The 17,417-nt window shown below is 44.3% G+C and overlaps 2 protein-coding genes across 4 annotated transcripts in view; one reads left to right on the top strand and one right to left on the bottom strand.

Moving 5' to 3' along the window:
* Positions 1-903: 903 nt before the first annotated feature.
* On the bottom strand, positions 904-2,494 carry NAT8 (N-acetyltransferase 8 (putative)). The gene is made up of 2 exons (XM_001151030.8): positions 2,390-2,494; positions 904-1,774 (listed from the first exon to the last, which is right to left on the bottom strand). Exon 2 carries the CDS (start codon positions 1,698-1,700, stop codon positions 1,017-1,019), a length of 684 nt encoding a protein of 227 aa, XP_001151030.1. The 5' UTR covers positions 1,701-1,774; positions 2,390-2,494; the 3' UTR covers positions 904-1,016.
* Positions 1,274-17,417, top strand: part of LOC459325 (putative ALMS1-like protein) — a 76,589-nt gene continuing 60,445 nt past the window's right edge. For all 3 annotated transcript variants that reach the window (XM_063789727.1, XM_063789726.1, XM_009442658.5), the window contains exons 1-2: positions 1,274-1,397; positions 10,585-10,664. The gene's annotated coding sequence lies outside the window, so the exon portion shown is untranslated. The remainder of the gene's footprint in view (positions 1,398-10,584; positions 10,665-17,417) is intronic.

Below are 17,417 nucleotides of genomic sequence, written 5' to 3'. Positions count from 1 at the left end.
GGAGGTGTTTTGGTCATAGGGGTGGATTCCTCATGAATGGGTTGGTGCTTTGTCCATGATAATGAATGAGTTCTGGCTCTATTAGTTCACATGTAAGCTGGTTGTTTGAAAGCACCTAGCATCTCTCTTGTGTGCTGTCTCGCCATGTGACACATCTGCTCCCCCTTCAGCTTCCAACATGAGTAAAAGATTCCTGAGGCCCTCACCAGAAGCAGATGCCTGCACTGTGCTTTTTGTACAGCCTGCAAAACCATGAACCAACTACACCTCTTTTCCTTATAAATTACCCAGTCTCAGGTATTCTGTTATGATCCCCTGGAAGAGTTATACTACTTCCAGGTCTAGCCCATGGTAAATCCCACACTCCCCTCTGAGGCCACCTTCTTCCCTCTGCAGAGACCCTGTGGTTAGAGGGGATTGATTGTGTCTCTGGCCCCAGTTCTTCTCCCGAGGCTGCATTCCACCCTTTTGCTATGTGACTTTGCAGCCCTTCTCACTACAGAGGCAGGTTCCTCTCCTTGAGTTTGGGGAAGATGCAACACATGCAGGGGTTTGAAAACACATTTGTTTATTTCTGCTTTTGTTTTTGCTCCTCTGCAATTTCCTTGAAACCATGCCTGAGGTAGCCTGTGGGAAAACGAAACAGCACCATTGACCTAGTCTTTCAGCCAATCCCACTGCATTTGTACAATGCAGTCTGACAACAGAGGAACTGCCCAGCCAAGCTCAGGCAAAATTGCTGACTTCAGACTCATGAACTAAATAAATATTTGTTTCATTTGGTGGTTGTTCTTATGCAACATTATGCTGGCACTAGAAAAATGAAACAGATGGGAATCAAAAAGACTGAATGAAGCAGAAACCCAGAAGCTACCCCACAAGCAATCATATGGGACTCAGATGTGAATGGACAATAAGCTTTTATTGCATTGAAAGGTCATTGCAGTGAAAGGTTGGGGATTGCTTGCTGCTACAGCTGAATGGATTCTATTCTGACCAATACACACAGAAAGAGATCACAGACTCCCTACCTTAGAAGAAGGGAGGTGGTAGATGAAATGAACTGTATGAAGAGCCACTAGCCTGGCCCACACACAGAAGAAGGACTGGCCCGTCTTCTTGAAGCCCATGCTCTGGTAGAGGGCCATAGCAGAGAGCTGGATGGTGCCGGTGTCCAGGATGACTTCACTGTAGCCCTGGTCCCGGGCAAACTGGAGGACAGTCCTGACCAGGGCTTTTGCTATCCCCTGACGACGGTGCTCACTGTCCACAAAGAGATGAAACAGCTGCAACCGCTTCTCCCTCAAGGTGGGATCATCAACAGGCAGAGCTCCTACCATGCCCACCACCTTCTCTTCAGACTCAGCCACCCAGAAGCAGGAGCCATGCTCACTCAGGTAGGATTTGGTAATGTCAGACATGTCTGTGCACAATGTCATGTCTACATACTCCGTCCAGGGTTTTTTGGCAAGGAACCACAGGGCAGGGAAGAGGCTGATGCTGAACACGAGGGCCAGAAGCCAGGATCCAGAGACCAGGAGTAGGGCGAGGGGCCCCCCAAGTAAGAGTATGAGGGTTCGAGGCAGCTTCAGTAATCGCCGGAAGGTGGCTGGGGCGTGTTCGGCCATCCCCCGGGAGAGCAAGCCCACAACCCACTGGCGGTCGCTCTCCTGGTATTTGCGGATGTGACAAGGAGCCATGGACAGACTTCTGTGTCTGAAATCTCTAAGTCCAGGAGACAGAGCTAGGCCTCCCTGCACGCCTTTACGCCAGACTGGGGAAGAGAGAGAAAATCATGTGAGTGCCTGCATGGCTTCCAGCCTTGCAGGAACAGGGAGACCTGCTCAAGGGTGTGTCTTTCCACGTTTGCCCATGAGGAAGCAGGCCTCTGCCACTGGGAGAAGGTAGGGTCAGAAAGACCTGCATTGGAATCTGGTTCCATCCCTTTCTAGCTGTGTGACCTTAGGCATGTCACTTAACCTCTCTGAGCCTCCATTTCTTCATCTATAGAACAGGGGAGAAGAAAACCTGCCTTCTAGAGTTGTTTTGAAGATTGAATAAAATACCTTCTATAAAGCCCTGATAGATGAACTACCCACCGCTCTTCCTTTTTCTGTTTCCTTTTTCTGGCTCTCTCAGCTTCTCCGTGCATTGAGGGGGCACCTACCTCAGGCAGGCCACATGTGCAACCCTTTTGTCCTTCTCCAGGGACCATACATCGCAAAAATTCTCTGTCCAACACAAGTTTCAGGAAAGGCTCCCTCCAGCTTTATTTTAAGTTTTTAGGTTGCTGAAGTGGCATAAGAGCCAAGCACAAAAAACAGCCCAGCCTCCAGATCCCAAGGAAGGTGCATGCTCAGAGCACTGTCCTTCCACCCAGTCCCCTCACCTGTCACCACAAGAGCCTTGAGCGTCCAGGGAGCTTCAGCTCTCAGCCGCTCACTGGCATCCAGGAGATACCGTCTGGGGCTTGCTCACCCCTGGAAAGTAGACTGCCTGCCTCATTGCTTGGCTCCTGAATGTTTGGTAATCATCAACCCTAGGGTCAAAGATCTGGGCTGTAACACAGCAGGGAGCCCAGTGTGCATTCCTCTTTGTGGTCAAAGGGAATGACCTGGAGGGGGAGACTCAGGGTCTGGAACCGCCTGGGTTCCTTGCCCTTCTGGAAGGCCTGCCACCTCTCTTGCCTGTTCAGGCCCCGTGCATCTCTCTGCCACCTGGCACACTTAGTACTCTCGGTCCCTGTCCACATATACGATCCACCCTGGTCCTTGTACACATATACGACGAGCCTGAGAACTGTGCCATTCACCCTGCAATCAGTCACCATTGGCCAGAAGCCGAGTCCCCATGCTTGGCAACAAGGCCCTTCCCAGCTAGGCTTCTCCTCGCTGAGGTTTCCCTGGTCCACGAAGCATCTATTGTTGGCAGTTCCTTGCACTTACCTCACCAACCCCCATCTCCACCCATTCATTGATTCAGTCAACAGTTGTGTGTCATGCACTTCCTGTGTCCTGGGGTCATTTCAGCCATGAGCAAGGTTGACATTCGGCTGACAGGCATGGCTGTGTGTGGCTGGTGTGTGTTCTGGCTGTTGGTCAGAGGCTGCGCCACACCTATTGTTAAATATTTTGCACTGCAGATGTTGGGGAGGCCCAAATTCATGCTCTTGTACCCGACGTGGAGCTGATCCCAAACACTGACACATGGGTGCTTGGAGATAGAGAAAGTTTTATTCGATTTGGCCAAAGCAAGAAGGCAGGACAGCAAGATCTCTCAACTTCAGTTCAACAAAGAAGCAGCAGCAGAATGTTTTTATGCAGCTGGAGAGTGAGGAAGGGGGAGTTCAGGGGGATTGAGAGGAAAAGTCTGTGTTTCCTCAGTCTGAGATAACACCTTGTGCACCCAGGCTTCTGAGTGTCAGCAGCTGGTCACAGTGTCCTTCAAGGCATTCATTCATTCTGCAAACTTTTCCTGACCCTGAAGGAATGTCTTCCTGCTGAACAAAGAAACAGTACATGAGCAGTTTATCATTATGTTGTGGGAACAAGGAATATTGGACCAAAAGCAAGTGGTTAACGTGTGCAAGCCAGCAACGGTCTGATCAGAATGTTCATTATTTCAGTCACTAAAACATGGTGTGGTGCTGAAATCTCAAGGGGCCCAATTACAAGGATGCAACATATACAAGATAGGCAAAAGCAAAACCTAACAGAAAAAGCACTTTTCCACACCAACTTACATGCTATTGAAGGGAAACTTCCCTTCCAAAGATTAGCTAACCTATTGATGATCAGCCACGCTGGGCCCGTCATCTAGGTTAGGTAGTTTGGACTCTATTCCAAGAGCAAGGGGAGGACATTGATATGCACAGAGGGGAGGAGGTTGTGTGTGTGTGTGTGTGTGTGTGTGCGCACGCACACACGCATGCAAGCATCACTCTGGCTGCAGGTGGACAATGGATCTGAGGAGGTAGGAATGGAAGCAGCTACCCCTCAAGGCTCATGCCACATCCAGGCAAGAGCGGGGCCTCCAGTACAGGGATGCAGGTGCTCACTGTACAAGAGCAGCTGGCCCAGAGGCTCTGGTGGGAGCTAAAACTGGGCCTCCCTCTGGTTGCCAAGCCATGAGCCATGGCACGAAACTGAGACTGGCCAAAGGAAAAGGCAACCTTTTCTTATTTGCTCAAAGGCATTGCTTGCCTGCTAAACTCTGCATCCAGTGGGCTGCATGGCTTGAGGCTGTGCCTAGCTCTGGGTTCACAAAGAAGCTGCCTGGGTTAGCAGAGGCCCATGAGACAGCAGTGGCTTCACCAGAGGGAGGAAGTCAAGAAGGTGAGACATGAGCCGTATGTAGGTGCATTTGGGGCAGAAATGGCAGGAGCTGGAATGATTCACACAGGGAGGAGGATGAGGAAGGGCTCAGAGACGACAGCCAGGCTTCTGGTAGGGGCATTCAGGAAAACACTGGAGAGAGCCCAGATCTGGAAAAGTCAAGGCTTCCCCTAAAGGTGCTGCCCTGCAGCCTTCCTCAGCAGAAACCAGAAGCTGGGAGTCAGCAGCAGGAACCCAGGGCCAGCCAGTGGAGGCTGCTGAGATTCCAGATCTTTGGTACCCAACACCACCTCCAAGGAAAAGTCTAAGGAGCATCAAGGCTGGGCAGGAAGTCCATGGCTTATCTTTAGAGTGTTCTCGGAACATTTCAGTGTCAAGCAGGAGTTGGCCTAGGAATTACAAGAAGTGAGCAGCTGCTTCAAAGCACCACTGAGTACTTCTAGTGTGAGTCTAACCAATATTCAGTCAGAAACCTGCCGGTTACGTGGAGGGGGAGAGGTTTGTGCTCCGTCCCTGTGTGCTGTCTCTCCCTCCATGCTCACCTGTGGCTGTGGCTTCCTCAAAACACAGTGACCTCACTTGACATTCAGGCGTCTCTTGCTCCCAGGATTTACTGTGACTTCTGCATTTTTGTAGCTTTCCTGATAAAAGCCTGGGCTTTCCTTGTCGGACCTGAAAGATTCATTTATTCATTCAACAAACAGTGGCCGAGGGCTTGTTGTGTGCTGGGCCTGGACTTGGTATGAAGGCACCAGATGTCAGAAGCGAGTCTGCTGCCCAGGAGGACACACCTGATGGGGCTCTGGGACCAGGATGATGGTGGAGACATCACATCCAGAATAACTTTGTTAGGAAGGTGAACTTGACAGTTAGGACTTAGTTCTTCTTGAAGAGGTCCTTCACATCCCTTGTGAGTTGGATTCCTAGGTATTTTATTCTCTTTGAAGCAATTGTGAATGGGAGTTCACTCATGATTTGGCTCTCTGTCTGTTATTGGTGTATAAGAATGCTTGTGATTTTTGCACATTGATTTTGTATCCTGAGACCTTGCTGAATTTGCTTATCAGCTTAACGAGATTTTTGGGCTGGGATGATGGAGTTTCTTTTGTGGGCATTTAGTGCTATAAATTTCCCTCTACACACTGCTTTAAATGTGTCCCAGAGATTCTGGTCTTTGTTCTCATTGGTTTCAAAGAACATCTTTATTTCTGCCTTCATTTCATTATGTACCCAGTAGTCATTCAGGAGCAGGTTGAGTTTCCATGTAGTTGAGTGGTTTTGAGTGAGTTTCTTAATCCTGAGTTCTAGTTTGACTGCACTGTGGTCTGAGAGACAGTTTGTTATAATTTCTGTTCTTTTACATTTGCTGAGGAGTGCTTTACTTCCAACTATGTGGTAAATTTTGGAATAAGTGCGATGTGGTGCTGAGAAGAATGTATATTCTGTTGATTTGGGGTGGAGACTTCTGTAGATGTCTATTAGGTCTGCTTGGTGCAGAGCTGAGTTCAATTCCTGGATAGCCTTGTTAACTTTCTGTCCCGTTGATCTGTCTAAAGTTGACAGCGGGGTGTTAAAGTCTCCCATTATTATTGTGGTGGGAGTTTAAGTCTCTTTGTAGGTCTCTAAGGACTTGCTTTATGAATCTGGGTGCTCCTGTATTGGGTGCATATGTATTTAGGATAGTGAGCTCCTCTTGTTGAATTGATCCCTTTACCATTATGTAATGGCCTTCTTTGTCTCTTTTGATCTTTGTTGGTTTAAAGTCTGTTTTATCAGAGACTAGGATTGCAACCCCTGCCTTTTTTTGTTTTCCATTTGCTTGGTAGATCTTCCTCCATCCCTTTGTTTTGAGCCTGTGTGTGTCTCTGCACGTGTAATGGGTCTCCTGATGGTCACACTGATGGGTCTTGACTCTTTATCCAATTTGCCAGTCTTTGTCTTTTAATTGGAACATTCAGCCCATTTACATTTAAGGTTAATATTGTTATGTGTGAATTTGATCCTGTCATTATGATATTAGCTGGTTATTTTGCTAATTAGTTGATGAAGTTTCTTCCTAGCATCGACGGTCTTTACAATTTGGCATGTTTTTGCAGTGGCTGGTACCAGTTGTTCCTTTCCAGGTTTAGTGCTTCCTTCAGGAGCTCTTGTAGGGCAGGCATGGTGGTGACAAAATCTCTCAGCATTTGCTTGTCTGTAAAGAATTTTATTTCTCCTTCACTTACGAAGCTTAGTTTGGCTGGATATGAAATTCTGGGTTGAAAATTCTTTTCTTTAAGAATGTTGAATATTGGCCCCCACTCTCTTCTGGATTGGAGTTTCTGCCGAGAGATCAGCTGTTAGTCTGATGGGCTTCCCTTTGAGGGTAACCCAACCTTTCTCTCTGGCTGCCCTTAACATTTTGTCCTTCATTTCAACTTTGGTGAATCTGACAATTATGTGTCTTGGAGTTCCTCTTCTCGAGGAGTATCTTTGTGGCGTTCTCTGTATTTCCTGAATGTGAATGTTGGCCTGCCTTGCTAGGTTGGGGAAGTTCTCCTGGATAATATCCTGCAGAGTATTTTCCAACTTGGTTCCATTCTCCCCATCACTTTCAGGTACACCAATTAGATGTAGATTTGGTCTTTTCACATAGTCCCATATTTCTTGGAGGCTTTGTTTGTTTCTTTTTACTCTCTTTTCTCTAAACTTCTCTTCTCGCTTCATTTCATTCATTTGATCTTCAATCACTGATACCCTTTCTTCCAGTTGATCGAATTGGCTACTGAGGCTTGTGCATTTATCACGTAGTTCTCGTGCCATGGTTTTCAGCTCCATCAGGTCATTTAAGGACTTCTCTACCCTGGTTATTCTAGTTAGCCATTCGTCTAATCTTTTTTCAAAGTTTTTAGCTTCTTTGCGATGGGTTTGAACTTTCTGCTTTAGCTTCGAAAAGTTTGATTGTCTGAAGCCTTCTTGTCTCAACTCGTCAAAGTCATTCTCCATCCAGCTTTGTTCCGTTGCTGGCAAGGAGGTGTGTTCCTTTGGAGCGGGAGAGGCGCTCTGATTTTTAGAATTTTTAGCTTTTCTGCTCTGGTTTCTCCCCATCTTTGTGGTTTTATCTACATTTGGTCTTTGATGATGGTGATGTACAGATGGGGTTTTGGTGTGGAGGTCCTTTCTGTTTGTTAGTTTTCCTTCTGACAGTCAGGACCCTCAGCTGCAGGTCTGTTGGAGTTTTCTGGAGGTCCACTCCAGACCCTGTTTGTCTGGGTATCAGCAGTGGAGGCTGCAGAACAGGGAATATTGCTGAACAGCAAATGTTGCTGCCTGATCATTCCTCTGGAAGCTTCGTCTCCGAGGGGTACCCAGCCGTGCGAGGTGTCAGTCTGCCCCTCCTGGGGGATGCCTCCCAGTTAGGGTACTCGGGGGTCAGGGACCCACTTGAGGAGGCAGTCTGTCCATTCTCAGATCTCAAACTCCATGCTGGGAGAACCACTACTCTCTTCAAAGCTGTCAGACAGGGACATTTAAGTCTGCAGAGGTTTGTGCTGCCTTTTGTTCAACTATGCCCTGCCCCCAGCGGTGGAGTCTACAGAGGCAGGCAGGCCTCCTTGAGCTGCGGTAGGCTCCACCCAGTTCGTGCTTCCTGGCTGCTTTGTTTACCTACTCAAGCCTCAGCAATGATGGGTGCCCCTCTCCCAGCCTCGCTGCCACCTTGCAGTTCGATCTCAGACTGCCGTGCTAGCAAAAAGCGAGGCACTGTGGGCGTGGGACCCTCCAAGCCAGGCGCGGGATATAATCTCCTGGTGTAGTGTTTGCTAAGACCATTGGAAAAGCGCAGTATTGGGGTGGGAGTGATCTGATTTTCCAGGTGCTGTCTGTTACAGCTTCCCTTGGCTAGGAAAGGGAATTCCCTGACCCCTTGCGCTTCCTGGGTGAGGCGATGCCTTGCCCTGCTTCGGCTCATGCTCAGTGGGCTGCACCCACTGTCCTGCACCCACTGTCTGACAAGTCCCAGTGAGATGAACCTGGTACCTCAGTTGGAAATACAGAAATCACCCGTCTTCTGCGTCGCTTATGCTGGGAGCTGTAGACTGGAGCTGTTCCTATTCGCCCATCTTGGAACTGCCCAACACTCCATCCTTATCTATAACCCAGCGTTCTTCTATACCCCATAGAAAGCACCCCTTACACTCGGACATGCACAGGAAGGAAGCTGCTAATTGGAGGGAAGACTCACTCACACTGTCCCCAGGCTCCACTCCAAAGGTGGCCAGTGCAGCTCTTTCACCTCCATTACCTCCAAGTGGTGCTGTCACTCACAGTAAGCCCAGAAGAGCAGGCTGACCTCCACATGGAGCCCCCTCATTTCCACTCCTCACTGCTGGCTGCTGGCTCCACGGACCCTCTAAAACCACCCTTGGTAAGATCACCAGGGGTTTCCTAACTGCCAAGTACCAGTAATGTTTTATAGTCCTCAAACATGCTGAATGCTGAGGGAGTTCCTGAATTCATAAAGCTGCTTGCGGTACCTGGGTGCTATGGTCTGAATATGTCCCCCCTAAACTCCTATGTTGAAACCTCATCCCCAAGGTGATGGTATTCAGAGGTGGGATCTTGGGAGGTGATTAGGTCGTGAGGATGAAGTCTTCACCTGTGGGATCAGTGCCCTTACAGAAAGACCCAAAGGAGCTTGTTTGCCCCTTCCGCCATATGAGGATACACAAAAACCACCATTTATGAGGAACAGGTCCTCACCAGACATAAATCTACTGGCACTTTGATCTTGGATTCCCAGCCTCCAGAGCTGTGAGAAATAAATTTCTGTTTACAAGCTAAATGTAAAGTGTTTACCAGTTTATGATAGTTGTGTTATAGCAGACCGTATGAACTAAGGCACTGGAGTCAGACCAAGAGCTTAGATGTAAGGGAAATAAGATCAGAGCAGAGATGTGCAAGAGACTGGCTCCTAGCAGAGCAACTAAGAGTCAGGCAAATAATGTCAGCTGAGGAGGCTTCTGGGTCCAGCAGCCACCCAGCTGCTTTAACACATGGCTCTTCATTTCCTATCCCCTTCTCTCCTGGTCTGTCTTTCCCTCTTTGATGGTTCTTTTTCAAGCTTTCATTTTGAGTGTTCCTCAAATGGAAGTTTTCCTCACAACAGAAAAGTTCATGTTTCCTTCCTAATAATTAATAGGAAAAAAATGCCAAATGGATAGAATGGACTCCAGATAAGAATGGAGAATTTTTTAAAGAAGAAGCAAATATGGTTCATGAATATATTTTAAAACTGTGCAAAAAAGAATATACAAAAAAACTCACTAGAAATCAAATAAATAAAAATCAAATTAATATCCAGGTTTTACCTATCATTGTAAAGAATTAAAAGAATGGTATGAGCTAATATAGGACAAGCACAAAGAAATGTGCAGACACACACACTTTTGACGGAATACTGAAATGGGAGATCCATGCTGGAGAATCATTACACAGCATGTCAAAATCCTTTTTTTAAATCAAAACAGAGTCTCGCTCCATTGCTCAGGCCAGAGCGCAGTGGCACAGTCATAACTCACTGTAACCTCAAGCTTACAGGTTCAAGTGAGCCTCGGCCCTTGTCCTCCTCTCAAGTAGCTGGGCCTACAGGCACCCACCACCACATCTGGCTAATTAAAAAAAAAGTTTTTTTTAGAGACGGGGTCCTGCTATATTGCCCAGGCTGGTCCCTAATTCTTGGGCTCAAGCAGTCTTCCCACCTCAGCCTCCCAAAGCACTGAGATTACAGGAGTGAGCCACCCTGCTCGACCTCAAAGTCCTTTGAAAAGACTTGATCCAAATTCAACTTCTAGGGTTAGAGCTCAAGAAAGTAACTGGTCAAATGTGCAAAGATGTTTGTATAAGGATGTTTATCACTGTAAAGTTTATTGACATAGAAGCAACCTAAAATGCAACAAGAGGGGACTGGCTGAATAAATCCTGCTCTATTTCTGTAGCACAGTACCTCACAGCCATGACCAATGCTGATGAGGGTTTACTGACATGAAAAACATTGCCCAACTATAGCACCAAGCAAGAAAAGATTATAAAACAATATGTTTGGATTTATTTTTGGAAAAATGGCATTGAAAAATGATATCCACAAACAAGCATGCAGAGGGAAAAGTCTGAGTGGTTCCGCCAAATGTTGGTAGCAGTTGCCTCTGAAAAGAGGAATTGTGGGGGATTCTCTGCATAAAAGATAAACTCTGAAGGTCTTTGCACATTCTAGGCACTTGGCCCTGCTTTCAGACAGTGAAACTGAATCTTGGAAGTCTAAAGGGACTCAGGTGTGATTGTGAGCTCCTAAAGGTAAGACCCGTGTTCGGTTTTATTTTATTATTTCAATTAATCCTATTAATGTGCACAATTCAGTGGCATTTAGTACATTCACAATATTGTGCAACGACCACCCCTTTCTTGTTCCAAATCATTTTTATCACCGCAAAAGGAAATTCCTTATTCATTAAGTGGTTCCCCCTTATTTCCCTCTCTCCCCAATCCCTGGCAACCTAATCTGCTTTCTGTCTCTATGGATTTATTTATTGTGGATACTTCATATAAATGGAATTGTACAATATCTGACCTTTTATGTGTGGCTTCTTTCAGCTGATGTTTTCAAAATTCATTCGTGTTGCATCATGCATCAGTACTTCATTCCTTTTTAGGGCTCAATAATATTCCATGTATGTTTATACTGCTCTTTGTTTATCCATTCATTCATTGATGGACATTAAGGTTGTTTCTACGTTTTGGTTATTGTGAATGGTGCTGCTGTGAACATTCAGGTACAAGCAGTTATTTGAATACCTATTATCAATTCTTTCGATGTATACCTAGGAGCAAAATTGCTGGTTCATATTTTAATCCTGTTTAACATTTTGAGGAAATGCCAAACTGTCTTCCAAAGTGTCAGCTGTAGTTTACTTTCCCACCAGCAGTGAATCTTATTTTACTCCACTGCCTGCCTCAGCACTACTGCCTAGAACATAAAGGGAAGAAGCAATAGCTGCTTTTTAACAAGAAGTTATTAGATGCCCAGCACTGTGAGAAAGAGGGCTTCCCATGTTGTGCAATTTCATGTTAACAGCCTTGGAGCTAAGGTTGGTATTATTAACATCCCCATTTGGCAAATGGGAAACTGAGGTCCAGAAACCTGAGGTTTCCTCTCCACAGCCCCATATGGGAAGTGAAAGCTCAAACCTAAGGTAGCTCTGACTCCAAAGCCTGCACTGTTTTACTTTTTCAGTACAGCATGCTGACCCTGCAGGCAGGGATTTGACAAGTGTTCAGTGAGTCTGAAATTCACATAAAGCCTCACAAGCCCAGAGAAGCAGCTCTGTCTGGAGGCGCATAAGATTCACCAGTAAGGCCCCATCACCCCCATCCTGTTGCCAGTGGTCAGGACACCCTTGACCAAATTCCCATATGTGACTAAGGCTCTATTCCTTCTTCAAGATCCAGTTTAGTGCTACCTGCTCCGTCCACTTCTGACCACCCAACCAGATGAATCTGGTCCCAGTCCCTCCCTCCTTGGAAGCCTTTGCATTTCTCATTAAGCACTTGTATTGCTGCCATTTGTTGCTTACTTAATAATTAACTTATCATAGTTAATTAGACTAGAAATTAACAGTTCAACTACCCTGATAAACTATTTTGTCTTTCTATTGCCTCTATGAACCTGATTATAATAAATCATTGTATTGTTGGAGTCACTGTTATTCCCAGAGCTGTCGGGTTTCAGAGCAGCGTGTCAGTGCCACCCCATGCCTGCATCCAGGAAGATCACTCCTCCACTGGACCAGCCCAGCCTGGAAAGGGGCCAGTGAGGTGGAAGGTGGACAATCCAGGGCCAATACATTCTGGGAGTCTCAGAGGAAGAGAAAAATCGATTCAGACTCATTTAACACAGGCTCCTGGAAAGGATATCATCTCCCCTAATCTCTCATCAATAACCCAACATCAGATCAGTGCCCTGGACTTATCATATGAAGCAGAATGAAAGTAGACAGATAGGTCATCCTTGGTTAGATGTCCAGAAATCCGAGGATGGTGGTCCTAGCTCTTCAGAGAGGACACGTTCTTTAACCTAACCTTTTAACAAATTCTCTACAGAAGATATCAGGTCCCAACACTTCACGTAGCTTCATAGATATAGGTAATCAAAGGACTAATTATGAAGGTGTAGATGGGTAGAGGGGAGCAACAAGGATGGCACAGGAACCCATAGCCCTGAGGAGGAGGGAGAGTTGTTGGAACCTGAAAGGACCTGGGCAGAGCAGGCTGCCCTTAGAGCAGGCCTGGGGCCAAGGCACAATCAATACCAAGCCTGCCTCACGCTCTCTTCCCTCCACTCCTCAACTTGCTGCTGGCTTTCAGAAAAGTTAAGAACTTGCCATTTCTACCCCTTTGCCATTGTTGTTGTCTTACCATAAGGCGGGGAGCAATATAGTATCCAGTTTTCTAGATATGGAAGTGGAAATCAGGTGTATATACCCAGTATATTAGTACCTATTAGTATTCTTATTGGTATTACTTTCTAGATGTTATGTAACTGTAGCTTTGGATTTTCTATTTGATTCAAAAGACGTATAAGAGATTTTTTTTTGCTAATTCCATGTTGGATTTATTGTCACTACTTATTAAGTTATAATTTTAATGCATTGTGATTAGAGATTGTACTGTGTTCTATTTGTGTTTTAAGGATACATAGAGATTTTCTTTGTGGCTAAATATAAGTAATCCATGGGTGTTTTAAAGAAGGTAGAGTTTCCAAATAGAGTATGACATTCCAGTCACTGTCAGATTCCACACAACATTTCAGTCAGCCACAGAACATATAAATGATAGCAGTCCCATGAGATTAAAATAGTATATTTTTCCTACACCTTTTCTTTAAGTAGATATTTTAGATACACAAATACTTACCACTGTGTTAAAATTACCTACAATAGTCAGTAGGGTAACATGCTGTACAGGTTTGTAGCCTAGGAGCAATAGGCTATACCTTATAGCCTAGATGTGTAGTAGGCTGTACCATCTAGGTTTGAGTAAGCATATGCTGTGATGTTCACACAACAATGAAATCACCTAACGATGCATTTCTTAATATACATCTATTAAATCATTTTATTAATTAAATTAATTATATTCTTCCTGAATATTGATTTTCTTAATCTGTTGAGAACTTCAAAGAGTATATTTTAAGTTAATTGAATATAGCTTTTGTTAATTGAATGGTTATATATATATATATATATATATTTTTTTTTTTTTTTGAGAAGGAATCTGCCTCTGTCACCCAGGTTGGAGGGCAGTGGCGTGATCTCGACTTACTGCAACCTCTGCCTCCTGGATTCAAACGATTCTCCTGCCACAGCCTCCTGAGTATCTTGGACTATAGGTGTGCACCACCACACCCGGCTAAGTTTTGTATTTTTAGTAGAGATGGGGTTTCACCATGTTGGCCAGGATGGTCTCAAACTCCTGACCTCAAGCGTTCCACCCACCTCGGCTTCCCAAAGTGCTGAGATTACAGGCATGAGCCACAGCACCCGGCCTGGTTATATATATTTTTATTTTCGGCACATAAATATTAATGACATGAATATTAATGACACTTTTTTCACTGTGAATCATACCATAAATCATATAAAGTAACTTTTATTTTACCTTTTGAATATGTTTTGCCTTTTATTCTACTTCATCCAATACAGTTTTATTAAATGTGGATTGTAACATTGCTCTTTGTCCATCCTTTTACTTTTGGCTTTTCTGAGTCACTTCACTCAAGTGGAAGTAGCACCTACTTGAATTTAACTTTTTTCCCCCACCCAATTTGAAGTTCTTTTTTTGAAGTGAGTTCAACTTAAGTTCATTGTTGTAACAAATATGTTTGGTTTAAATTTTATCATTTCCCTTTTTGGTTTTTTTCCTTTTCTGGTAAACTTATTAAGTTAATGTTTGTTAAACTAAATTCCATTTCAAATGGTGGGGAGGAGTAAAAAACACCTAACATAAAGTTTACCATCTTAAGCATTCTTAAGTGTACAGGTCAGTAATGTTAAATATATTCACATTGTTGTGAGACAGATCTCCAGAACATTTGAATATTGCAAACCTGAAACTCTATACCCATTGAATAACAACTTCCCTTGTCCTCCTCCCCCAGCTTCTGGTAACCACCATTCTACTTTCTGTCTCTGTGAATTTGTCGATACCAAGTTTGGAAGATAAGAAATATCTTTTAATTCCTGATTTTGTGTGATAAGAGAAATAAAATATCTACCCTTTAGTGACTGACTCATTTCACTTAGCATAAGATCCTTAAGATTCATCCATGTTGTAGCATGTGACAGGATTTCCTCCCTTTTTAAGTCGGGATAATTTTCCGTGGGTTGTGTGTGTCACATTTATGTATCCATTCCTCAGTGGATGGGCATCTGTGTTGCTTCCACATTTGCCTATTGTGAGTTGTGCTGCTGTGAGCATGGGTATGCTGTTAGCTTTTTAAGTCCCTGCTTACTGTGCTTTTGGAGACATACTCAGAAGAGGGATTACTGAATCAAATGGTAGTTCTAAGTTTCACCTTTGGAGGAATCTCAATACTGATTTCCAGAGCAGTTGTGCCATTTTACATTGCCACCAACAGCACACATGAGACCCATTTTATCTACATCCTCACCAATACTTGTTATTTTCTTTTTTTTTTATAATGGCCGTCCTAGTGGGTGTGAGGTGATATTTCATTGTTGTTTTGATTTGCATTGCTCTGATGATTGGCGATATAGAGCATCTTTTCACATGCTTGTTGGCCATTTGTATATCAACTTTGGAGAAATGTCTATTCAATTCCTTTGCCCATTTTTGGTCAGGTTATTGATTTTGTTGTCATTGTTGAATTCTGAGAGTTATTTGTGTATTCTGTATATCAGAATCATGATTTGCAAATATTTTCTCCCAATCCGTAGGTTGTCTTTTACCCTGTTGAATGCATCCCCTGAGGCACAAGTTAAGCCTGGTGGTCCCATTTGTCTATTTTTGCTTTTGTTGCCTGTGCTTTTGGTGTCATATTCAAGAAAGCACTGCCATATTCAATGTCACAAAGCCTTTCCTCTATGTTTTCTTCCAAGACTTTGATAGTTTCAGGCCTTACACATAGGTCTTTAATCCATTTTGAGTTAATTTTTTTACATAAGACTAGAGTCCAACTTCATTCTTTTGCATGTGAATGTCCAGGTTTCCAAGCATCATTTGTGAAAAATCTGTTCTTTTCCCATTGAGTGGTCTTGGCACCCTTGTCAAAAATCATTTTGGCCAGGGACAGTGGCTCACACCTGTAATCCCAGCAATTTGGGAGGCCGAGGTGGGTGGATCACCTGAGGTAAGGAGTTCAAGACCAGCCTGGCCAACATGGTGAAACCCTGTCTCTACTAAAAATACAAAAAATTAGCTGGGTGTGGTGGCGCACATCTGTAGTCCTAGCTACTCAGGAGGCTGAGACAGGAGAATCACTTGAACCCAGGAGGCAGAGGTTGCAGAGAGCCAAGGTCGTGCCACTGCACTCCAGCCTGGGCGACAGAGCAAGACCCTGCCTCAAAAAAAAAAAAATCATTTGACCGTATGTGAGAGTTTATTTGTAGGCACTTTATCATATTTCGTTGGTCTATTTGTCTGTCTTTATGCTACTATCACACTGTTTTGATTATTGCACCTTTGGTAATATGTTTGGGTTTTCGGTTGTTGTTGATTATTTTGGTTTGTTTGTTTTTTGTAGAGATGGGGTCTCACTGTGTTTCCCAGTCTGATATCAAATTTCTGGGCTCAAGTGATCCCCCAGTGTTGGTCTCCAGAAGTCCTGAGATTACAGGTCTGAGACGCCGTGCCCAGCCAGTAATATGTTTTAAAATCAGGAAATGTGAGTCCTCCAACATTGTTGTTCTCTTTCAAAATTGTTTTGGCTGTTCAGGATGTCTTATGATTTTTACTGATTTCTTGCCATTTCCCATCTTTTTTGTTCATTACTATGTTATATATGCTTCTTATTTTATTTTATTTTATTTTATTTTTGGAGATTGAGTCTCGCTCTGTTACCCAGGCTGGAGTACAGGGGCATGATCTTGGCTCACTGCAACCTCCACCTCCCGGGTTCAAGCTATTCTCTTGCCTCAGCCTCCTGAGTAGCTGGGATTACAGGCATGTGCCACCATGCCCGGCTAATTTTTGTATTTTTAGTAGAGATGGGGTTTCACCATGGTGGTCAGGCTGGTCTTGAACTCGTGACCTCGTGATCTGCCCGCCTCAGCCTCCCAAAGTGCTGGGATTACAGGCGTGAGCCACCATGCCCGGCCATAATATATGTTTCTTTGAGCTGTTTTTCTGATAACTTAGCGGCCATGTAATCTAATTAACTAATATCCTTCAACCACTTTCTCAATCTATCACTCTCAGACACGAAACAGTATCTGTTGACTCTATCATATGAAAAATTAAGAAAGTGACTGCACTTCTCCCCACCTGTGCCCCCACATACAGACATTCCCCCAACTAGCCAATAATGGTTATATTTTGTGGATTTTGTGTCAGCTCATTGTAGTAGTATTGCTACATTGACTAGCTTTACTTATTTCTGGATTCTTGTAGGTTTTTAAGATTTTATACTATGCAGCCATAAAAAATGATGAGTTCATGTCCTTTTTAGGGACATGGATGAAATTGGAAATCATCATTCTCAGTAAACTATCGCAAGAACAAGAAACCAAACACCGCATATTCTCACTCATAGGTGGGAATTGAACAATGAGATCACATGGACACAGGAAGGGGAATATCACACTCTGGGGACTGTTGTGGGGTGGGGGGAGGGGGGAGGGATAGCATTGGGAGATATACCTAATGCTAGGTGATAAGTTAGTGGGTGCAGCGCACCAGCATGGCACATGTATACATATGTAACTAACCTGCACAATGTGCACATGTACCCTAAAACTTAAAGTATAATTTAAAAAAAAATTGAACAAAAGAAAAAAAAAAAGAAAAAAAAGATTTTAAGTCTAGTTACTTTTC

The sequence above is a fragment of the Pan troglodytes genome, chromosome 12 (genome assembly GCF_028858775.2).
Source record: "Pan troglodytes isolate AG18354 chromosome 12, NHGRI_mPanTro3-v2.0_pri, whole genome shotgun sequence".
NCBI classification, from domain to species: Eukaryota; Metazoa; Chordata; class Mammalia; order Primates; family Hominidae; genus Pan; species Pan troglodytes.
Note: the sequence above shows the minus strand (reverse complement) of the source record. Positions and strands in the feature narration are given on the sequence as shown.

Coding starts and splice junctions, on each gene's coding strand:
- NAT8 (XM_001151030.8), bottom strand. CDS start 1,700: ATGGCTCCTTGTCACATCCGCAAATACCAGGAGAGCGACCGCCAGTGG.